The 25171-nt window shown below is 36.5% G+C and overlaps 1 protein-coding gene across 5 annotated transcripts in view; it reads left to right on the forward strand.

The window, feature by feature from the left end:
- UVRAG (UV radiation resistance associated) overlaps nucleotides 1-25171 on the forward strand; it is a 309399-nt gene that overhangs the window by 63182 nt on the left and 221046 nt on the right. For all 5 annotated transcript variants that reach the window (XR_008663846.1, XR_008663847.1, XM_055320492.1 and 2 more), the window contains exons 5-6: nucleotides 1931-2005; nucleotides 24126-24211. Coding sequence is in view for 3 of the 5 variants with exons in the window: in XM_055320492.1 (XP_055176467.1) it covers nucleotides 1931-2005; nucleotides 24126-24211 (161 nt within the window). In the remaining 2 variants the exon portion in view is untranslated. The remainder of the gene's footprint in view (nucleotides 1-1930; nucleotides 2006-24125; nucleotides 24212-25171) is intronic.

The raw sequence follows: 25171 nt of genomic DNA on the forward strand, positions 1-25171 counted from the left end.
GTAGACACTTTATCAGGTTGAGGAAATTTCCTTTCATATAGAAATACATTTGTGAGTATTTTATTAAGATTTCTTTCATCTATATCCATGGGAGATACTGGTTTGTACTTCTCTTGTATTGTCCTTGTCCAATTTATTTATTTATTTTTTAAAAAAGGCTTTATTTATTTATTCATGAGAGAGAGAGAGAGAGAGGCAGAGACACAGGCATAGGGAGAAGCAGGCTCTGTATGGGGAGCCTGATGTGGGACTCAGGACTCAATCCCAGGACCCTGGGATCGCACCCTGAGCCAAGGGCAGCTGCTGAACCGCTGAGCCATCCTTGTCCAATTTAGTATGAGAGTAATGCTGGTCTTGTAAAATGGATTGGGAAGGCTTTACTCTTCTGTTTTCTGGAGGAATTTATGTAAAATTGCTATTATTCCACAAATGTTTGACAGAATTCTTCAGTGAACCCATGTGGGTGTTAAGATTTCCCTGTGGGAAAGTTTAAAAGCCTGACTTGTTACTTTATTAGATATGGGGCTGTATTTATATTATCTATCTTCTTATGTGAGCTTTGATAGTTTGTCTTCCAAAGAATTTGTTAGTTTCACCTAAGATTTCAAATTTATAAGCATAAAAGTTTCCACAGTATTACTATACTTTATATCCTTATAATGTATATAGGCTACATAATGATCCTTTCCTCTGTCATTCTTGCTATTGGTAATTTCTGTCTCATCTCTTTCTTCTCTTGATCACTCTGCCTAGAGATTTATCCATTTTTGTAGGTTTTCAAAGAACTAGTTTTTGGTTTCATTGTTTATTGTTATTGTTTTCAGTCTCACTGATTTATGATTTTATCCTTATAATTTTCTTTCTTTTGCTTGCTTTGGGTTTACTTTGTTCCTCTTTACTAGTTTAAGGTAGGATTTTGCATTACTGTTTGGAGACTTCTCTTTTCTAAAGTAAGCATTTACTAAATTTTCCCCTAAGCCTTCCTTTAACTGTGACTCACAAACTTTGGTGATGTATATTCATTTTCATTCAATTCAAAATATTTTCTAATTTCCCTTTTATTTCTTCGTAACCCAGGGGTTATTTAGAGATATAGTGTTTAATTTTCAAACATATGTGGATTTTCCAGGTATCCTTCTTTTGTTGATTTCTGATTGAACTCTTTTGAGTTTAGAGAAAATAGTTTGTTTGATTTCAATCATTTAAGCTTTTTTTGAGATTTATTTTATGGCCTAGAATATAGAATCTCTTTTTGGTGAATGTTTCCTGTACATGTGATGTGTATTCTATTGTCATTGAATGGAATGTTTTGCAGATATCAGGCTAAATTGATTGATAATCTTGAGTGAAATTTGGATATGTTGGATTTAGCCGGGGGAATTGGGGGTAGGCACAGAAGTATGGTATCACAGAGCATAAACTGATTCATTAATTTTAATTGAGGAAACTAGAGTCCAGAGTAATGATGCAATTTAGATACTATCTTTAAAGTGCCTTTTTGAAAATAGAAAATAATATTAATCTTTTATGTTTTTTCTAGGACTTCATGGTTTTTTAAGGACTTTTACAGACTAAGTGGATTGTGTTTTCTTTGAGATCACAGAATGTATAGTATGTCTATACTATACATTTGAATCATTTGTATTTCAGAAGTAGCCTTTCCATAGCAATCTCAAGAAGTATTTATAGAAAATATATGTGAATGATCATGCCTGTAATCTCATGTGATGATTTTGTGAGCCCTTTGACTAAAGCAGGAAGCTCTCATTTGATTACCTGGTCTTAGGACAAATGATATGTTTTTTTAGCTGGCTTGTTAGATTAGTCAGCCTATTTCTCAGCATTGAAGTAGGTCTTGTGTCATGCTCTAATCATATTAAAACTTAATTGGAATGAGAAGAACTGATAATGTGTTTTTCTTCTTTCTTAGATTCATGCCCGCAACCAAAATGAAATAATTTTTGGGTTGAACGATGGCTACTATGGTGCTCCGTTTGAACATAAGGTAAGAGGATTTTCCTAGTGCTGTGAATTTTGTTTAGTGTAGCTGTGCTTTGACATATAGTATGTAAAAAAGCTATGTGTAAATAGAATCTTCTTTTAAGTATCATTCTAAGTTTGTTTAGTGTCGCTTAAGGTGAATGAATGCTTTTTAAAGTGAAATGGATAAAATCCATTTTAAAATAAAATGGATATTTTGTAACCACCCCAGTTTATCTTTTCTAAATTCAGGTGATTAATTTACCTATGAGGAAATCGGGCTGTTTGCTCTTATTCTGTTTAATTCTTTGGAGGATTAGAACAGAATGGTGAATTTTGACTAAGTACAATACAATTTATTAAATGTTTCGGATACCTTTTACACTTTGAGTAAATTTAAGAAACTGAGTACAGTGTTATTATAGTCAGTGCTGTCTCTATATCTAAAAGCAGTTAGAGAAAAGAAAGAGAAGGTAATTCATATTTACTAAGTACCTACTATCTGTGTTACTGTGCCAGGTGATTTATGTTCTTTATCCCACTTAATACCAGCCACAAACCAGTGAGGTGAGTTTTCTACACTACTTGCTCTTAGTGACCACATTGTTTCATAATTCTTCATTGTGTGAAATTCTGTTGCTGGAATGCTCCATTCATTCAGCAGCTATTTATTGAGTACCTGCTGTATGTCAGCTATTGTGCTCTCTCTGTAAGTGCTAAAGGTATTTTGGTAAACAAATGGATATTTTCCAGCAGGAGTGCGTGGAGGAGACAAACACTGGTAAAGTAACCTAACATGTGCTATGAAAGCATGCAAAAAGTGCTATAAAAGCATGCAATAAGGGCCTTACTTACACTCTAGGGACTCAAGAAAGACCTTTTGGAGAACTGGGCTTTTAAGACTACAATCCAAGGATAAGTGGAAATGAACCAGGTACAGAGAGTGGGGGCTGAATAGAGAGAGCCTTCCAGCAGAGGAGGTTGGGATGTTCGAAGGCCATGAAGTGGAAGGGCACATGGTGGGTTTTAGGGATTAAAGGAAGGTCAGAGTGATAAGGAGGAGTGATATCAGATGAGGCTGGACAGGAAGGCAGGGGTCACATCATATAGAATCTTTTAAAGGATTTTATCCTAAGAGCAGTGAATTGTGTTGAAGGATTTTTTAGCATGGCAGAGATATAATTTGATTCGTGTTTTAACAATTTTGCTCTGTCTGTGGTAAAGACTGTAGAAGAAGTAAGAATACATGTGGAAAGACAGAAAGGAGGATTGTGTAGTATATCAGGTAAGAGATGCTATCTGGATACTTTGAAATACTTTGGAACAGTGTTACAGCAGAATAGAGAGAAGATGGATTAGGAAAGTTTTAGGAGGTAAAAATCTTTAGGACCTGCTATACTTTGAATTTAGGGTATAAGGAAAAAGAAGGTGTTGAGGATGACTTTTGGGTTCCTGGCTTGGGTAAAATAATGGGATGGATAAGTGTTCCAGGCACTGGGAGAACTAAGGACACTGAGGGAAGACCAGGTTTGGTGGAGGCAGATTGAGAGCTGAGATTTGATCAGACGGATTTTGAGATGCCTTCAAGATATCCATGTGCAGATGGAGTTCAGAGGAATTAGAGTTATAAATGTGGAGGGGGGGCAATGGCACATAGTCACTGAAATGATAAGTTCAGACTAGGGACAAGCTGGACAGTGAGAAAAAAAGGGGGGTTTGATAACTATGCCTTGAGGACCTCTAGCTGTTAAGGGCTAAATAAAGGAGGGGGCTTTGGAAAAGTTGCCTGAGAAAAAGTGATGAGAGATGTATAAGGAAAAGAGTGGGGAATCTCATAGTATCTCAGAGGCCGAAGAAAAAGAGGTTTTTTGGGGGGTTGGTTTTTGGCTTTTAAGGGGAGGGAGTGGTCAAATAAGATGGAGACTGAAAATTGCCCATTGGATTTGGCAAAATTGAAGGTATTTTGGGTGACTTCATCAAATTGAGTTCAAACTTCTGAGTAGCTTTTTAAAATTTATTTGAAGCCCTTATATTTTGAGTTCCTAAAGTTTGTCAACACTGTGTATACCTTTGACATAAGAACTACTACTTTATAACTCTTTCTTCCTTTGTTGGATAGATCCTCTAACCTGTAAGCATCTTAAGGACAGATTTGTATATGTAATTTTGAATTCCCAGTACCTCTCATAGTTCTTGAGACATTGTATTTGCTTAGTAAAGATGCTTGATTTAATGAGAGAATTGTGGGATTGCTACTCTTTTTGTTGCAGTGCCCCAGTTATAGGGTTAACCATCCGAGACTCTGCTGAGGGATTAAGTTCCTCTTGCAACTGGTGATTAGTTCACCATCTAGCACAATATCGGGTACATAATATTAAAGCAAATATTTATTGAATGTTACTGTGTCTCAAACACTTTGAAGAGCTTTATATTTGGGGACGCCCGGGTGGCTCAGCAGTTGAGCGTCTGCCTTCAGCTCAAGGTGTGATCCCGAGATCCGGGATCAAGTACTGCATGGGGCTCCTTGCAGGAAGCCTGCTTCTTCCTCTGCCTGTGGCTCTGCCCCTCTCTCTCTGTGTCTCTCATGAATAAATAAAATCTTAAAAAAAAAAAGAAGAGGTTTATATGTGTTACTCTATTTAATCTCCTTAAGAGATTGCATAGTCTTGGGCAGCCCGGGTGGCTCAGCGGTTTAGCGCCACCTTCGGCCTTCGGCCTGATCCTGGGGACCTGGGATCAAGTCCCATGTCGGGCTCCCTGCATGGAGCCTAGTTCTCCCTCTGTCTGTGTCTCTACCCCTTCCCCCCACCCTGTGTCTCTCATGAATAAATAAATAAAATCTTTAAAAAAAAAAAAGATTGCATAGTCAGTACTAATACTGTTAGTAATTGAGGTTTTGTTATTTGTTTATTTTTATTTTTTAAAGATTTTATTTATTCATGAGAGACACAGGGAGAGGCAAAGACACAGGGAGAGGGAGAAGCAGGTTCCCTGTAGAGAGCCCGATGCAGAACTCAATCCCAGGACTCTGGGATCACACCCTGAGCTAATGGCAGATGCTCAATCACTGAGCCACCCAGACGTCCCAGTAATTGAGCTTTTGGATAGCCAATGACTAATACCCTTTTCTTCTCCCCCCTGAGTTTGGAACAAGTTTAGAAATAAGACAGGTGATATATAAATGGAAATCAGAATATTGGCTTTATTACTAATAAATTAATTGGTAAACATGGCTTAAATTCTACAACTAAGAAAGCTGGTATATACTTCCTCCCAAATTGAAACTTCCCCTCAAAAAACAAGAAAATAAGCAAAACTGGGATCTTCCCTTTACTGGGACAAAGTCTAATCCTTCAAGCCAAAAGCAGAATTTATGTGCGCTGTAGGCAGGCTATTCTGACCGGAAGGGAACCTGGAAAGAACTGATGCCATCATACTCCGTTTCATCTCCCAACCTCAGCAGTCAGATAAGTCCTCTCTGCCTATCCTGGAGAGGAATGAGTGAAGGACATAGAGAAGCTGGAAATGTTCTTTTTAGGACATGGGAAATGGAGTGGGACATCTTTTGCCTATATGGAAACATGAGTGCAGAGTGTTCCCCCTGAATATAATAATAATAAATAATAATAATGGCAGCTAATGTTCAGTGAGCTAATAATAATGACAGGTACTATTCTAAGTGGTTTGCATAATTTACCTCACTTAAACCTCACAATTGTCTTTACAGAAGAGGAAGGCTGCACACAGAAGTTAAATAACTTTCTCAAGATTATGGAGCTACCAAGTAGCAGAGCTGGGATTTCAAGACCAAATGGTCAATAAAAGTTTGTTGAATATATATTATTGTAATAAGTGGTATATTTTATTCTAGCAGTTAGTGAATTTTATAAATTTAGAAGCCCAGCCTTATCTTACCACTGTGCCAGCTTTCAGATAAACATCTGACATAGAGTTTGAACCTTAAAAAGCATTAGTTTTTGTTTTTAAAGAAAGCCATAAAGAATGTTTCCAGTCAAGATAGCCTTGTAAGTGCGCACTTTGAGACCTTCCACTGGCCAAACAAAAGGAATGGTTGGTTTAAAAGAAAAAAAAAAAAGCCAAAAAACAATACCCCCCCCCCCAAACAAACAAAAACCCCAGTGATTGGTGAAATCAGAGAAATTTAAAGGGACATACCTTGCTAAAGCAAAGAAATAAAAAGCAAGAAAATAAACCTCTCTGGAACAGAAATGGAATGGAACACGAAGAAGTAGGCAGAAGCAGAAGCCTAGTCCTTGAAAGATGTGCTCCTCTGGGTGAAATGAACATGAAATGAGCACAAAACTGAGATAGGATTCTCCCTATTACAGAAGAAGGCTGGAAAAAAAAAAGACATAGAGAAACTAAAGATCTTTAAGAAAAAATTTTATTTTTTTATTTTTTTTTTAAGAAAAAATTTTAAAAGGAGAAATATTTAAAGTGAGCAGGGAATTACCTACAAATTAGACTGACAGCAGACTTTGCATCAGTAACAGTTAGTGTCAGGAGAAATCATCCTCAAAGTGCTCTTAACTATTAAATGTATAATTCTTTTTTTTTTAAGGTTTTATTTATTTATTCATGAGATACACGGAGAGAGAGGCAGAGACACACACAGGGAGAGGAAGAAACAGGCTCCATGTAGGGAGCCCGATGTGGCACTCGATCCCAGGACCCCGGGATCATGCCCTGAGCCAAAGGCAGACACTCAACCACTGAGCCACTCAGGCGTCCCAAATGTATAGTTCTTTTTCTAGTAAACTTTCAGTTGAGAGCGAGAGTGAAAGAGGGACAATTTTAAAGACACACAGATTGAGAATTTACTGCCCATAGACCCTTTATCTATACTGAATAGTGGAGATAGAGAAGTGGTCCCAAAGGGAAGATGTGAGAATTAACAGGAAGTTACAGCAAGACACATAAAACTGGTTGCAACGTTAATGAATGCAATTAACTACTGACAGCAAACTAACATGTAAACAAAAACTTAGTAAGTTCTGAGTTTTAAGGTATAAAAACAAACTAGACCATTGTTACTCAAAGTATAGTTTGTGAACCAGAGCAAACCTAACAACTGTCCCTAGTCTGTGGTGAGCTAAGTATAAAAAGTGAGAGTGTTTTAAAACTTTTATAGCAATTTGACATAATTGTGGCTTTTTATTGTATTTTATAAAAGTGTCATTTCACAGTGGATTGAGGGAACAGCCTCTGGTCCTTGGCCACAGAGTGTTTGAGAAGCACTGCTCTAGATATCAATAATGAGGTGAGGGAGGGTGTGTAAAAAGTTAAGACTCATTGAGGTCACTGATCTCTTTGGGAGGACAATAAACAAATTCAGAATTTGTTAGAAAAAATTATGTTTACGTATGCATGTTAAAAATGTAAAGGTATCTAGGGTAGATTAGAAACCAGAAAATATATATTTTTAAGTAGCAGAGGAAAAAAAGGGACTATAAAGAGTAGAAAACTTTGTCAACTAATAGGAGGGAGGAAAGAAAAACAGTAAACAAAAACATGTAGTAGAGTGGTAGAAATAAGTCCAGATGTATTTGTAATGACAGTAATTGAAGCTATCCTGTATGTGTTGGACATATTTCATAAAAGCTTTTATAAAATGCTAAAGTAACAAGATTGAGGACAGGATTGTTTTTTCAGAATGCGTGTATGCTAAAAAGTGCCAAGTTTGTGGGGCAATAAGGAAGAAAACTTTGGAGCAGCACTATAAATAGTGACTAGAATTTTGTTGACCAGTTCTTAAGCATTCTTGTTTTATATTAATTGTAACCAGAAACACCGTTATTATTACATCTGGTGATTGTGTTGCTGTTAATCATCCCTCTGTTCATATTACTTAAAGTGACTTCAGCCTCTGTGGGTCTGAAAGCTGAAAGTACTCATTTGCTCAGAACTTTTGCCTCTTTGTTCATCTGCTTCTTGAAAAGGTTTTACTCATTTCTATAGAGTTTTTAGGAACCTAACGAATCTCAATTATATAGAACAAGGAGTTTAGTCTCTCTACCAGGAACGTGTTTGGAAATCACTTAACACAGAAAATCTTTCACTAAAATATGCTTTGGGTTTGAATCCTTTGTTCAACCTCTGCTGACATTATTAGAGAGTGATATGTTCTTACTTTATGTAGTAAGATTGCATTTATTTGGCATATAAACAGGGAACTCATAGCTATTCAGTAGCAATGCAGGTGAAGAAAAGACTGAATAAATGTTGAAAGTCTTCTGTTTGTATTTGCAAAAGTCATTCATGATTTTTTCCTGTTAATAAATATCAAGTAACTACTATGTGTCCATTATTAAACTAAGCACTTTGTGATACAAAAGTATTAAATATGGATTCACAAACTTTTTTTTTTAGGTGAGATAAAACAGTATATATTCCAGAAGAGTTCCAGTTTACAGATGGGTTTAGTTTGAAAGTAGTTTTTGATGTCAGTTATTTAGGTCTTGCAGATAACACAGGTGAATTATAACAGAACCTTAAATAATCTGAAGAGCATCTTTGGAAGAGGTGCTCTTTTTAACGTTTGGAGACTATGGAGAACAGAGAGGAACACTATTGTGGCTTGAAGTTGGAGTGGATGCAACTTGGTGAATAAGGCTAGGTGGCTGGGAGGGATTTTTTTGGGTGGATTGAACTGCTAGAATGATATTTGGGGGAGCATAAGGAGTAAGAGGATAGCTTCTTAATCAGTAAGCTGGAAACCTTTCAGATCTCAGTTTAGGAGTTTTGCCTTTTATATAGACATGTGAGACTATTTTTGCCTGGCTTGCCTTTTGTCAGCTACCCTTATTTTTGGGAGGATGCTGACAACTTACCTGGGTTAAGTATATACTCCTAGTGGTTAAGAATACAAGGTTTTGGAGTCAGATTGAGGTGAGTTTAATTCCAGGCACTTCTGCAATTGCCTATGAGAGAGATCTTGAGCAACTTAAGGCATCTCTGAGTCTTTCTCCTCTTAAAAAGAGAACAATTTCTACCTCATCAAAAATTGAGGATGAAAAGTGATAATGTACTGTATAAGCCTGGCACATGAATAGAGTTCAATAATAAATGGAAACTACTTATTAGGCTCTAAATCCTATGGTAAGAGGGATTACCTCTTTAACATTATGTCCCTTGTATAGTACCTTGCACAGCATATATTATAGTAGGTATTCAATAGAAATTTGTTAATGAGTGTATGTGAATGCATGCTGTATTTGGGACTATCATAGCAATAATTGAGAATAAACATCTTGAAGGGATGGTATTTCTCTTTCTTATCCTGCTTTACCCCTAGCCCCAACTTCTGGAGTTCTATTTTTAAAGATTTTATTTATTTATTCATTTGAGAAAGAGTGAGAGAGGTGAGTAAGAGCACAGCTTGAGGGGAGAAGAGCAGGGAGCCTGATTAGGGCTAGATCCCAGGACCCTGGATCATGACCTGAGCTGAAGGCAGACACTTAATTGACTGAACCACCCAGGCACCCCTCCGGAGTTTTATTTTTACATAACTCATACTGTCATAATAACCCTAACTACTATGTTATTGACAAAGTGTAAAAAGCATTAGATTGTTAAGAATTCTTTTCTCAAAAAAAAAAAAAAAAAAAAAGAATTCTCTTCTCAGACTAAAAGCTATAGCAGCAATATCTCCAAAGTCCAGTAGATGGCAATGCTTTCTCATTCTAATGGGGGAAAAAATAAGCAGGAGTAGAATCCAGTAAAAAGGATCAAATCTTTTTGAAATGACATTCTTAGGAGATTGAAATAGCAATTTGTTGATTAATTTCACAAACACAGTCATATAACTTGATCATCTCAGGTACATAGTTGAGCCTAGATTAAAAATATAGGGAATAAAGGGGAAAGGAGAAAAAATGAGTGCAAAATATCAGAAAGGGAGACAGAACATGAGAGACTCCTAACTCTGGGAAACGAACTAGGGGTGGTGGAAGGGGAGGTGGGCGGGGGGTGGGGGTGACGGGCATTGAGGGGGGGCACTTGATGGGATGAGCGCTGGGTGTTATTCTATATGTTGGCAAATTGAACACCAATAAAAAATAAATTTATAAAAAAAATATATAGGGACAACAGCAAGTTTCAGAATCTGTTTTGAGAACCTGTACAGGGATGCCTGGGTGGCTTACCCATTGAGCAGCTGCCTTCGGCTCAGGGAGTGATCCCGGGATTGAGTTCCACATCCGGCTTCCTGCTTGGAGCCTGATTCTCCCTCTGCCTATGTCTCTGCCTTCCCTCCCCTCCCCCTGCCCCTCTCTGTGTCTCCCATGAATAAATAAATAAAACATTTTTTCTTTTTTTTAAAAGAACCTGTAAAAATGAAAATTCCTGATTTTATATTTTTCAAGTTATGATACTTTTGAAAAATAGAAAATCTGAGTTTCAATTTCAGTTAAGATGTTTCCATTTAGTTAACTTTATTAGAACTGAGAAATTAAAAAGATGGCTATTTCCTCTTGCTAGTCAAATTAGTGTACACTAACTTATTTCCAAAGCATGTCTCACACAATATACAAGCAGAACATTCAGAAGTAGGGATTAAGTGTCCCAAGTAGCCTATGTTTTAACAACAAAGAAAGGGATTGTGGTATAACGTTGTCCAGGTCTTCCAGTACATCATCAAGCAAAAGTTGGAAAATCATAACAATAGGCCTTTCCTACACACAGTCAATTCAGCTTTCCCTATGCTAACCACCACTCCCTCATTGCAAAATATAAGAAACAAAGACAATAAATCTTCAGGGGCTGTTTCTAATAGCTGCCTGCTTTGTTATAAAACATCTAGATTTCTGAGCTTAGTTTAAATCCGGATAAAACTTCGTTTCTGAATTATTTGAGCAGGTGCAATATCCTAGTAACAGTGTTACTTACACCAGGTAGATAGAGATCTTTTGAAAGCTACCATTGCCAATTTTCATTTACTGAGTACCTACTACATGTCAGACGCTATACTAGCTACCTTGCGTGTTTATTTAATCTTGTGTAATAACTCCATGAGGTAGTTATTATCCTCATTTTATAGGTAAAGTACCCTAGAAGAAAACAAACTACTAACCCAAGATTACATAGCTAGGCAGTAGCAGAACCATGACTTAAAGCTAGATCTCCTTTGCTCAGAGGTGTTTTCTTTTAACCACTACATTATATGCCATCTGTGCGTTTCTTCCCGCTTCATATAGCCTGTTCAAAGTACTAGGTCTCTGTATTTGCAATTTATTTAAGCAGAAATCACCACTATGTGCATTGTGAGAATTAATTGAGAGGGTACATCGGAAAGTGCTCTGAATGATATGAAGTGCATTATTGTACAGACTCTGTGTATTTATTTTTGTGGAGTGGGCAGGCAATGCCCATGAGGCCATAAACCCACTGAAGTCTACAAAAGTTCCACGTATTAGTCACTATATTTGGCTTCTCTTGAGTCCTTTTTCTTTTTTTTCCCCTTTTCTCTTGGATCAGATTAACTTCTGACAGATGTTTGGAAAATCGTCTTATCCTGTAATTCATATTTATAAATCCTCCTGCTACAGTGTGGTCCCCATTCTCTCTCTTCATTGAAGCCAGAAAATAATCTGGGAAAATGCCACGTTTCCTGTTACGAATTTGGAGGATCTTGTCTTCTTAGCACAATTTTTGAGCTTTTCAGAATTTCAATACTGGAAAATTCAAATCCAGGCATGGTTCTTTGTATAGATGTTTTGGATTCTTGAAAAGTAAACAGAAACAGAGCTCCAGACTTGTCCTCACTAGGGGATTCAGAGAGTTTAAAATTTTGAAAACTTGTTTTTACTATTCTCTTTTGGATTTGTGGTGAGGGCATGCTTAACCTTTGTTCCTCCCTCTGATAGTCAGTTTCAGTTTAAATTGTTCCACAAAGCTGGGAATCCTATCTCCCTTCTCCCTGTCTCCACTAATGTTCATTAGTATGATGCCGCTACAGCCTTCTCTTCTCTCACACATATAGTATTTTGAGTATGCATCTTTTCTCTTCTTCTGGGCATAAGCTCCTTTCTACTGAAGTTGTGTCTTTTGTGAGTCTCAGGATTTAACATAGACTTCCTTACTAAATATTTTCCCACAAGTGAACTCCATCCACTAGGATTACACCATTCCTATCTCTACTCTAAAATAGACTTTCAGGTATATTTCAGTCTTCTTGTCATGGAATAGCATTGATGGCATGTAAGTCCCCTTCATACTTGCACTGTGTGACTCTGATTGTAATGCTTTTTTGAGGGTAGTTTAAAATATGAACAAGGATTTCTTTACCCTATTGAATTTAAAAGAAGGAATTGATTTTAGTTTTACAATCTATATAGGTTTGCTTAACAGTACTTCTCCCCCCCCCCCCCAAAGATTTTATCCATTCATTCACAAGAGACAATGAGAGAGGCAGAGACATAGGCAGAGGGAGAAGCAGATTCCCTGTGGAGAGCCTGATGCAGGACTGGATCCCAGGACCTTGGGACCAATGACTTGAGCCAAAGGCAGACACTCAACCACTGAGTCACCCAGGTGTCCTTATCAGTATTGTTCTTATTTCTCATTGCTTCTCACTATTTTGAGGTAGAGAACTTCTTCTGTGATCTCAAACCTTAGACCTAGTCTAGAGGAATAAATATTCAGTTCTGGTTTAGTTTCTAAGAAGAGGTCTTGCCTTTCCTCCTAAAAGCTCGGCTTCTTGGCTTCCTCAGAGCTCAGAGGCAGAAGGTACCAGATGTTTGAAGGTGCTCGACAGAGATACTTGCACAGTTTTTTTCAGTTTAAACTTGGCTGGCAATTAAAAGTATATTAAGGTCCAAACGGACTATACACATAGAAACACAAGCTGGCTGTTGATCTTTCAGGTAGCCATTTTGAGACAAGTTGTACAAATAAATACTGTATTTTAAGATAGATACTGATTGCATCTGAAAATATGCTCAATTAGCATTAATTACACCTCTGATAAACCTTACTGGCTATGATACTGTCACGGCAAAGCTGAAAATATGCTCAGGTAGTAGAATGAGCCATTGTTTTTTTTTCCCTTGCCAATCATAATTTCTTACTCTACCTAAGTAAGTAGAAAAGGGATTATTTGCAAAGCTCACTTAATAGTTTTACGAATAACATCTAGAACACTGTCAGTTCTGGAGGGGAAAGCTTTTGGTGGAGTCTTTAAGCTGTTTTCCTCAAGCTTCCACTTGGCCTTTGTCTTCTCTTGAACACATTATTTTTGCATTCAGAAATAATCCAAGTCCACATATCCACTCTGTATTTCCATATATCCAGTCTAGTATCAAATTGCTTGGATGTTTCAGAAACATGTTTGCTCTACAAGTCCCAAACTGAGCTCAGTTCCCCTCTCCTTCTTGAAACTTCTTCCTCTTGTGTTCCTTAGTTTATTGAATGGTACTGCTATCCATGTACTGTCTCAAGTCAGAACAGAGGAATCAGCCTGGATCCCTCCCTCTTTTTTTGAATGACTATTTATGGTATCTGCTAAATATCTACTTTCATACTTCTTGCATTCTAGCCAGATATATCTTTCGAAAATGCTGGTCATGTCCCTCTTTTATTTAAATTATTTCAGAGTAATTACTGACTTATAAAGTCTTACTGTATGATCTGGTTCCTGATTTCTAAGCATTGCCACTCATAGCTTAGATTATATTTCTATAGAAAGGCTTTCCATGATGTACCCCTAAATCTGGCCTGGGGTATATGCTCCCATGGCACCTTGGATTTCATTTTCCTCATCACTGACCCTTATCTGGATATATTCTGATTGTCCATTTGCTCATCTCTCTTTCTTACTAGACTATAAGCTACGTAAGGGCAGGGACAGTGTCTATCTTCATTACTAATTTATTCCTAGTGTTTAGTACTGTGCCTGGCATACAGTAGTAATACAATAAATATTTGTTGAATGAGTAAGTGAAGCTTCTGTAGTAGCAGATCATTAAACATTCTAATGGGATACACTAGCTGGTTGTCATCATTTGTAACGCTTATTACTCAAAATTCTAGTTCTGTAGGTTTAAATAGTTTCTCACCATTTCTGCATAGACATCTGTCATTTGCAAATTATTATACTTTTAAATGGAATTCTTCATTTTTGTCTCCAGGCTTTCTATTCTTTCCAATTTGCCGCATCTTTTAAAAAATATTTCCCCGTTTATTTATGGCTCCAGTATTGCAGTTAGATTTGATTGATTTCTTTCTTTTATCTACTCTATACAGTTGACCACTAGACTCTTTTGAGTCCTTTGAAATAACTCCTGTCCACGGCTACTTTTCCATCTCTGTTGCCATGCATGATCCAAGCTCAGACCGGCACCCCTTTGAGGTTGGATTACTGTAGTAGTTTTCCAGTGAGTCTGTGGACTCTATAGTTTCTTTGTATCCACCCAGTGTTATTCACCACCACCTGATTAATCTTCCTAAGGCATACTTTCATTTTTTATTCCTTTGCTTAAAGGTTTTGTAGGGTGACTTCTCATTGTCTGTTAGATGTATCTAATCTCTGACTTGCTTTTTCCCTTCTTTCCATCAGCCTAAATTCAGTCAGTGGTACGTATGATACTCTACTTGTGCTTTTATTTCTTTCTTTTAGTGTTTGATCTCTCATGTGGATTTTTGGAATACCCTGCCAACTGGTGTTTGGACATTTTGTCTTCTCCAATGCGTCATGTTTGTCATTATCAGAATAGCTTTCCTTAAATGCACCTCTGATCTTATGCTGTACATTCAAAAACCTCTCATGAGTCCTTATTTCCTGGAGATTATCTCTGCTTTTTAGCAGGGCATTCAAGGCTTTCTCTACTCTGGCCATCCCAAACTACTTATTCAGCCCTGTTTCCCATTATTTTTATTTCTGGGGTTCCAAGTAACTTCCACATCATTGAAGCTGAACAAATTGGACCACTGCTTTATTTTCTCAACATGCAGCTTGTGTTTTCCCACTGTCATGCTTTGGCTACAAGAGTTCAGACTCTGTAGGACTTTCCTTCACTGCCATTCAGCTTTTTAATACTTCACAGTCCATCTCAATTACTGCCACCCCTAAAACCTTCGTTGTTCCTGCTCCTTCTAGATGGAATTTTTACCACATCAGAACCCCTGCAGCTATTTCTTTTGTAACTTTTCTATGGCACTTTGAAGTTTTAACTTCACTTAGAACCTTTTTTTTCTTTTTTCTTTTTTTTTCTTTTTTTCACTTAGAACCTTAACTGGGTTGTATACATTCATAGTATACTGGGTTATATACTTTTATAGTGATGGTAGCAATTGCTTGACACCTTGCATGTATTAGGTATTTGGTAAGCACTGAAATAAACAAGTATGTGATTAATACTCGTTGCTTCATAATCAATTATCCTGTCAAATGGATTATTTCAGTATAACTTATAATTCTAATAAAGTTAAGGACAGTGTTGTGACTGTGATAGTCACTAAAAACTCTCAAAATGTATAGTAACATACTTCAAAAGGTGACTTGTCCAATGGTCTACTACAGGGGTAAGCAAACTGTAGTCTAGCACATGGTTTTGTATGACTTATGAGCCAAGAATGGTTTTTACATTTGCAAGAATGTAAAATTTGAAGCAGTAAGAATTTGAAGCAGGAAACAAAGAATATGTCACAGAGATGACATGTAGCTGGCAAAGCCTGAAATATTTACTATTTGGCCATTGACAAGAAAGTTTGTTGACCACTGATCTAGAAACACACCTGATCATCTGCCTGGAATTACTCCTGCTCACTGAGTATGTGAAATTAATCATCTGTTTTCTTGAACAATTTAATAAGCACTCACCCAGCCTGGTGCCTATTCCCTTCCTTGAAAAAGCATTGTTACGCCTGGCTTTAGAAGAATTTTGAGTGACATGTAAATCTCCTCTGGGCTCTTTGGCACTTGGCAGTATCTCACACAGATAACCAGATACAAATGAGCCATTTCTTTCCATTATAATCCTTCCTCAGAGGTCTTTCAGGATCACACATCTGGTGAAGTTAGATGTCATTCAGAACAAGGCTCTTAGCATATTTTAAGAATGTTAATTGCTAAGTGGTGGCTGAAGCAGAAGGGTTTAATAATGTTCTTAAGTTGCCTTAAATGTCCATGGACCCAGAATTTTAGAACTGGAAAGGTCTTAGAGATCAAGTATAGTGTGGTCATTAAGAAAATGGGCTGTGGAGCCAGACTGCATGGCTCTTCTACTTAATCCTTCTTGTGTCTCAGTTTCCTCACCTTTAAAGTGGGGATAATAATAGGCCCTGTTTCACAGGGTTGTGTGAAAAATATGTTAATCCTTATCATATTTAAATTGTTAATGTTAACTTGGAAAAGAACACTGCCTGGCTTACTGTAAATGCTCATAAATGTTATTGTATGTGTATTGCTGTCATTTTTTAAATTATTGTTTTTATTACTGGGAGTGCATCTCATTTTATAGTGAAGGAAACTGAGGCCTAGAGGAGTTAAATTGTTTTCCTCACTTCTGTGACAGGCAGACTGGATTAAAACCCAGGATCCTGGCTTTAATTTGAATGTTCCTTTTCTTGCTATAATATATTGCTTTTAGTTGTGTGTTAGTGGGTATGGATGATTTTTTAATAGAAAAAGATGTATCCCCCCCCCCAAAAAAAGGGAAAAAAATGTTTCCGTCTGCATTCACTTAGCCTGATGTTTTTGAGGTGCATCCATGTGAGCATGTGTCAGTAATTCTTTATTTTCCATGGCTAAAAATACCTCATTGTCTTGAAATAAATCTCATTTTATTTAGTCATTCATCCATTGATGGCTATTTGGGTTGTTTCTACCTTTTGGCTGTTGTGGTTAGTGTTGGTACAAACGTTTGTATACAAGTATTTGTTTGAGGACCTATTTTCGTTTCTTTTAGGTATATACCTAGGAGTGGCTTGGCTGGGTCATATGGTAATTCTGTGCTTGACTTTCTGAGGAATTGCCAAACTTTTATTTTTTATTTATTTTATTTTTTTTTACAGTGGCCAACATTTTACATTCCCATTAGCATTATAGGAGGGTTCTAATTTCTCCACATCCTTGTAAACATTATTTTGGTTTTTTTTTCTTAATTAAAAAATTGTGGGATGCTTGGCTACCTTAGTCAGTAGAGCATGTGACTCTTGATCTTGGGGTTGTGAGTTCAATGCCCACCTTGGGCATAGAGATTACTTAAAAAAAATTTTTTTTTGGTGGGGGGGAACGCCTGGTGGCTCAGTGGTTGGGCGTCTGCCTTTGGCTTAGGGTGTGATCCCAGGATCCGGGATCGAGTCCTGCATATGGCTCCCTGCATGGCTCCTGCTTCTCCCTCTGTCTGTGTTTCTGCCTCTCTCTCTCTCTGTGTCTCTCATGAATAAATACATAAATCTTTAAATTTTTTTTAAATTTTGACTATTTGTTGGTTTGTCTATTATACTTATTTTAGTGGGTATGAAGTAGTATCTCATTATGGTTTTGATTTACCTTTTTCTAATGACTAACAATGTAGAACATTTTTTCATGTGCTTGTTGGATATTTGTATATCTTTTTTTTGGAGAAATATCTCTAAGTTCTTTGCCCATTTTTAAAGTGGATTGTTTGTCTTTTGATTGTTGAGTTGTTAGAGTTCTTTATATATTTTAGAGTGAGACCTTTATCAGATACGTGATTTGCAAATATTTTTGTGGGTTGTTTTTTCACTTTCTTATGGTGTCCTTTGATGCACAAAATTTTTAATTTTGATGAAGTTAAATTCATTATTCATTTGTTGCTCATGCTTTTGGTGTCATATCTAAGAATCCACTGGCAAATCTGAGGTTATGTATTTTATATACCCCCTGTACTTTCTTCAAATAGTTTTAGGGTTTTAGTTCTTACAATTAGGCCTTTGATCTATTTTGAGGTAATTTTTATATATACTGTTAGGGATGAGTCCAAGTCATTCTTTTTTGCATATGGTTATCCAGTTGTTTCAGCATCATTTGTTGAAAAGACTATTCTTTTTCCAGTGAGTAGTCTTGATACCTTTGTCTAGAATCAGTGGACCACAGGTATGCAAGTTTATTTATGAACTCTCAGTTCTAGTCCATTGATCTATATATCTACGTTTTATGCCAGTACCACACTATTTAGGAAGGCAGCTGTGCTCACCACTATACTACCAACACCTGCTCACTATTTTGATCTCCATTGCTTTGTACTATGTCTTGAAATTGGGAAGAGTAACTTTACCAACTCGGTGTATTACATTGATTTTCATTTATTGAACTGGTCTTACATACCATAGATAAGTCCCACTTGTTCCTGATTTATAATCCTTTTTTAAAAAATTACTTCTAAATTATGGTGGGATATACATAATACAAAATTTACCATCTTAACCATTTTAAGTGTGCAGTGTAGTGGCATTAAGTATGTTCATATTGTACAGCCATTACCACCATCCATCTCCAGGACTCTTCTCATTTTGTAAAACTGAAAAACTACCGCATTAAGCAATAACTCCCCATCCCTTCTTCCCCCAAGCCCTTGGCACTCACCCTTCTGCTTTCTGTTTCTAAAAATTTGATTAGGTACATTATATGAATGGAATCATACAGTATTGTCCTTTTGTCTCTAGCTTATTTTACTTATTTTTTTGGCTTAGTTTACTTTTTAAAACATGAACCATCTCAAGGGTCATCTGTATTATAGCATGTATCAGAATTTATTACCTTTTAAGGCTAAATGATATTTCATTGTATGATTGTATCATGTTTTGTTCATCTGTTGACAGACACTTGAGTTGTTTCTACTCCTTGATTATTGTGAATAATACTCCTCTGAACGTGGATGTACAAATATCTTTTTGAGTCTTTGCTTTCAGTTCTTTTTTGGTATATACATATACCTAGAAGTGGAGTTGCTGGCCAAATGGTTTTAAGTTTTTTTTTTTTAATTAAAGATTTTTATTTTATTTATTAGTTTGAGAAAGTTTGAGAGAGAAAGAGAGAGAGAGAGAGAGAGAGAGAGAGAGCGTGCGCACATACACATGAGCAGGAGGAGGGGCAACAGGAGAGGGAGAGGCAGGCTCTCCCCTTGAGCAGGGAACCAAAGGGGGGCTCCATCCCTGCACTCCAGGATCACGACCTGAGCCTGAGCTTAAGCAACTGAGCCACCTAGGTGCCCTGGCTGGATTAGCTTTGCTAGTATTTTGTTGAAGATTTTTGCATGTATATTCATAAGGAATTTTTGCATATATATTTATAAGGGATATTTTTGTGCTGTTATTGTCTGGCTTTGGTATCAGGATAATACTGGCATCATAGAATGAGTTAAGAAATATTTCCTTCTCTTTCATTTTTTTGAGAAGTCTTTGAGAAGGATTGATGTTATTTTTTCTTTAAGTAATTGATAGAATTCACCTGTCAAATCATGTGGTTCTAGGCTTTTCTTTGCTGGGAGTTTTATGATTACTGATTTCAGCTTCTTTAATTGTGTTATGACTTTATTAAATTAACATTTATTAGCCACAGCACCACAGAGTGCTGGTTGGTGAACCATGGTTCGGCAATAGACCATGAGAGATATTGAAATAGAAAATTTTTTTACTTACAAGTCCTAGAGGAATTACAGGGCATGCATTAAGGAACCATATAGGGAGGTCAAGGCAGAGTGTAGAGAGAGGCAGGATCTGGAGTACAGTGCCTTTGTTATTTAGGGTTTGTGGGTGGAACACTTTGGAGTTACTGGGCTAGGGCTGGATTTGGCAGTTCAAACCAAAAGAGCAGGGTTTTGGTAAACTCCACCAAGAATTTTTTTCTTTTTCTTTTTCTTTTTCTTTTTCTTTTTCTTTTTCTTTTTCTTTTTCTTTCTTTTTCTCTTTCTTTCTTTCTTTCTTTCTTTCTTTCTCTCTTTCTTTCTTTCTTTTCTTTCAGATTTTATTTATTCATGAGACACACACACACAGACACACACACACAGAGGCAGAGACACAGGCAAAAGGAGGAGCAGGCTCCATGCAGGGAGCCTGACGTGGGACTCGATCCAGGTCTCTAGGGTCACACCCTGGGCCGAAGACAGGCACTAAACCACTGAGCCACCCAGGCTGCCCCCCAAGAATTTTTTCTAAGGGGCATTTAGGACATAAGGTGCAGGGAAGCAAGAGAGACCGTTGATCCCAAAGTCCTATCATCAGTTCTTGTAAGCAGACTTACATTGCTTGTGTCTCTGTGGCCTGCTATTTAGGACATGTGCTTCCTTGAGAGGTCTCGTCAGTTTAAGTAAGGTCTTTGCAGGCCCCTTGGCCAAAGTAGATGGTGAGGGAGCAATACCAGGGAATAGTTTAGCTAATCAATGACTTTACTTATGTCAACGACTTGCTGTAGGTCTGATCAGATTTTCTGTTTTTTTCTTGAGTCATTTTGGGGAGCTTTTGTGTTTCCAGGAATTTCCATTTTATCTAGGTTATCTGATTTATTGGCATACAATTGTTTATAACATTCTTCTATAACACTTTTTATTTCTATAATAAGATTGGTAATAATGTTCCCATTTACATTCCTGATTTTTAGTGATTTGAGTCTTCTTTCTGTTTTTTTTTCTTAGTCTAGGTTTGAGGTTTGTCAGTTTTGTTGATCTTTTCAAAGACCTGACTTTTGGTTTGTTGATTTTCTCTATTGTTTTTGCATTCTCTATTTCCTGGATCTCAGCTCGAATATTAATGATTTCTTTCCTTATTTTGGGCTTGGTTTGTTCTTTTAGTTCTTTAAGGTGGAAGGAAGATTAGGTTATTGATTTGAACTCTTTATTACTTATTAAAAAAGTAATGTAGATGTTTACCACTGTAAATTTCCCTTAGCCTGTTTTCATTATATCACATATGTTTTGGTATGTTACACTTTCATTTTTGTTCATCTCAAAGTATTTAATAATTTTCCTTGTAATTTGTTCTTTGGCCCACTGCTTAACAGTGTGTTGTTTACTCTGCAGCTCTTGGATTTTCCAAATTTCCTTCTGTTATTGATTTCTAGGTTCATTCCATTACAGTCAGATAAAATACTTTGTATGATTTCAACTTTTAATAATTTATTGATACTTGTTTTGTGGCTGAACATATGGTCCAGCTTGGAGAATGTCCCATGTACACTTGAGAAGAATATATTTTTTATGGTTGTGTTAGGTGGAACATTCTGTATGCCTGTTAGATCTAATTGATATATAGTATTATTCATGTCTTCTGTTTCCTTGTTTATCTTTTGTATGGTTGTGCTTTCCATTGTTAGGTGGGGTATTGATATCTCCAGTTTTAGTTTTGTCAGTTTTTGATTCATATATTTCATTATGTTGTTAGGTGCAATTATGTTTATAACCATTTATGTCTTCTTGACCTTTTTTTTCATTGTACAATGTCCTTCTTTGTCTCTTGTAATTTTTTAAGATTTTATTTATTTATTTATTTATTTATTTATTTATTTATTTATTTATGAGAGAGAGAGAGAGAGAGAGAGAGAGAGAGAGAGAGAGAGAGAGGCAGGCGGAGACAGGCAGAGGGAGAAGCAGGCTCCATGCAGGGAGCCCAATGTAGGACCCGATCCCAGGTCTCCAGGATCAGGCCCTGGGCTGAAGGTGGCGCTAAACCGCTGAGCCACCCGGGCTTCTCTGTTTTTTGTTTTAAAGTAATTTGTCAGATATTAGTATAGCCACTCCAGCTCTCTTTTGGTTACTACTTACATGGAATATCTTTCTGTCCTTTCATTTTCAACCTATTTATGTTTTTGTTTCTAAAGCACAACTCTTGTAGACAGCATATCATGAATTACTAAAAGGAAATCCAGGGGCACCTGGGTGGCTCAGTTAGTTAAGTGTTTGCCTTTGGCTCAGGTCATGATCCTGGGTCTTGTAGCTGCATCAGGCTCCCTGCTCAGTGTAGAGTCTGCTTCTCCCTCTGCCCCTCTCCCTGCTTGTGCTCTCTCTTCTGTCTCTCTCAAATAAATAAAATCTTAAAAAAAAAAACAACCCAAAATCAATAAGCCAATCTCTGCCTTTTAATTGGAGTGTTTAATTTATTTACACTTAATTACAAAGACAGGACTTCTGCTACTTTTGTTTATTTCTTATATCTTTTTTGTTTCTGTATTCTTCTGTTACTACCTTCTTTTATGCTGTATGTCTTCTCATGTAACATTTTGATTTCTTTGTCATTTCCCATGTATACATTACAATGTATCTTTTAGTTATTTTCTTAGTGGTTGCCCTCAGGATTACAATCAGCATCTTAATTTATAATCATATAGTTCAAATTAATACCAACTTAATTTTAATATTATACAAAAACTTTTCTTCTGTATAGCACTATATCGCCACCTTTATGTTATTGTCACAATTTACATCTTTATAATATGTGCCCATCAAGATAGATATACAATTGTATCATGTATTTTTCTAATTGATTGATTTTACATGCTAAACCGATATTGTATTCTTAGAATAAATTCAGTCAGTAATGATGTGTTACTCTTTTATCTTTATAATGTATTACTGCTTCAGTTTGCTAAAATTTCATTAAGGATTTCTATATGTGTATTTAAGAGGGATATTGGGGATCCCTGGGTGGCTCGGTGGTTTAGTGCCTGCCTTTGGCCCGGGGCGCGATCCTGGAGTCCCGGGATCGAGTCCCACGTCGGGCTCCCGGCTTGGAGCCTGCTTCTCCCTCCTCCTGTGTCTCTGCCTATCTCTCTCTCTTTCTATGTCTATCATAAATAAATAAATAAATCTTAAAAAAAAAGAGGTATATTTGGTGTGTGTGTGTGTGTGTGTGTGTGCATGCGTGTGATGTCTTTGTCAGGTTTTAGTATCAGTAATGTTGATCTTATGAGTTGGAAATTGTTCTCTTTTCCTCTATTTTTTTTTTGTGTTAAATGGATGTTATTTCTAAAATGTTTGATGGAATTCATCAGTGAAACTATCTGGACCTAGACTTTTTTGTGGGAAGCTTTTCAATTATTTATTCACTTGAAAAATATACGGTTATTCAAATGTTACTTCATTTCAATTTTGGCATGTTGTTTTTTTTTTTTCAAGGAGGGAGTCTGATTCATTTAGATTGTCAAATATGTAGGCATAAAGTTGTTCACATTCCCTTAATAACCTTCTAATGTCTGTGGCAATGGAATTTTTAAAAAAGGCTTGTATTAGCATTGTAGCAAACATTTATATAGTGCTTTTTTAAGCATACTTCTCACTTTACAAATATTGACACTTAATTCCCACAGCAGTTGGTGATGTAGATAATGTTATCATCTCTATGTTCTAGATGAAAAAAACAAAGTTAAGAGAGTTAAGGTGCCTTGCTCAAGATTACAGAGCTGGTATATTAAGAGCTTAAATTGTAATCCAGGTGTCTGGGTCCTGAGTCCTTTTTTCTTGACTACTGCTTGCTTTGCATTTTGTAAATAACAGATACCTGTTATGTTCTTCTTGTGGAATTTTGTTGTATTCTCTCTGGTGCTCCCACCACATTTATTCCACTGAGTGGAAATATTTGCTTCTGGTATTACTAATTAGAACCTGAAATGCCTTTCCCCATAAAAACGTATAGGATAGCCACACATGCTTGAAATATTATTGGTTTTTTTTTTAAAGGTTTATTTATTTGAGACACAGAGCATGCAAATGGGGGGGGGAGAGCAGAGGGAGAGAGAATCTCAAGCAGATACCCCACCAAGTGAAGAGCATGATGTGATGCTCAGTCTCATTACCCTGAGATCCATGACCTAAGCCAAAATCAAGACTTGGGTGCTTAACTGACTGAGCTACCCAGGTGTCCCTTGAAATATGATTGTTAATATTCTTCAGTTATGTAATATGTTAAAAAGACTTTTGGGGCTTCCCTGGGAATTTCACCACAATTTATAATGTGAAACATGGTTTCTCTAGGTAAATATTAGAAGATATTTTAAATTCACTTACTTAAATTGTTAAACTTCAGTTATATGGAAATTGTACTTTTTGGAATCCTTAATTATTTGAATTTACTGAGGGGTTTCTAAATCATAATTTTTAGACGACAAACAATAAGATTAATTTTTACACATATTTTGTTTTACTTTCATTAATTTGTTGATTAATGTCTTTCAGGGATATCCAAATGCTCAGAAGAATATTCTTCTTCAGGTGGATCAGAACTGTGTTCGCAATTCTTATGATGTTTTCTCTTTGCTGCGGTAAGAAACTTCTTAGACCTCCTGCATTTTCTAAAGAATCTTCCTCATTTTGAGTTTGTGACATTTTTGTGTGAGGAAATGTATGGGAGCTTTAGAAGCTGTTATTCAGGCTTAGCATTTTTTAGTGAGAGCTTCATAAATTTTGTAGCTACAGTGATTTAAGTTTATCTCTTTCACAAAGCCTTTGGAACGCCATTTCCTTTCTCTGGACAGTGGGAGAGAATGATTGGAAGCCAGTGATCTTTTAACAGGGATGTGAGCTGTTTCTGGTTTTCTGTACTATAAAGAGCAGCAACCCGAGGTACAAAATTTAGACTTATCAAAATCTTAATGACTACAGCATTACTAGAAAAGCCCTCCAATAGCCCCAGACATGGCTTAAGAATTTTGACCTGCTGTTCATCTTAAAAGAATCATGTTGGCAAGGCAAAGGAGCTTTGCATGAATCTCATGCTCAGAGGCTTAACTAACTGCCTTAACTCTATATTTTCATAATGTCTGGGTTTAATTTTGAAAAATTTCTAAATATGTTTTTAATTTTCAATGTGGTAGATCATCAGGGACATTTTCCCAGGAGGCAGGCAACCAAAATAAATGCAATTCGAAATAAAGGTAACAGTGACACTCAGCCTATGTTCACCCTACTCAGACAGATGGTTCATTGAGATTTGATTTTGGCAGTATTTTTCTAATGTTTACATAACACATCATAAATTTCAGACCATTAGACATCCTCAATATATCTACTAGAGGAAGAGTCCGGGAGGATGGTTGGACTCTTGTCCAATTGGATGATTGTTTACTTTATAAACATTATGAAATGGGCCTTTTCTTTACAAATCTTAAATCTTATTATACATGGTGATAAAGTTTGGTCACATGGTCTGTGTAAATTGCTCTTAGGAGACAATGATTTCAATTAAAGTAACCACAGACATTTGATGACTTTTGATTATTATC

Source organism: Nyctereutes procyonoides, unplaced genomic scaffold (assembly GCF_905146905.1).
Source record: "Nyctereutes procyonoides isolate TBG_1078 unplaced genomic scaffold, NYPRO_anot_genome, whole genome shotgun sequence".
In the NCBI taxonomy this organism is placed as follows: Eukaryota; Metazoa; Chordata; class Mammalia; order Carnivora; family Canidae; genus Nyctereutes; species Nyctereutes procyonoides.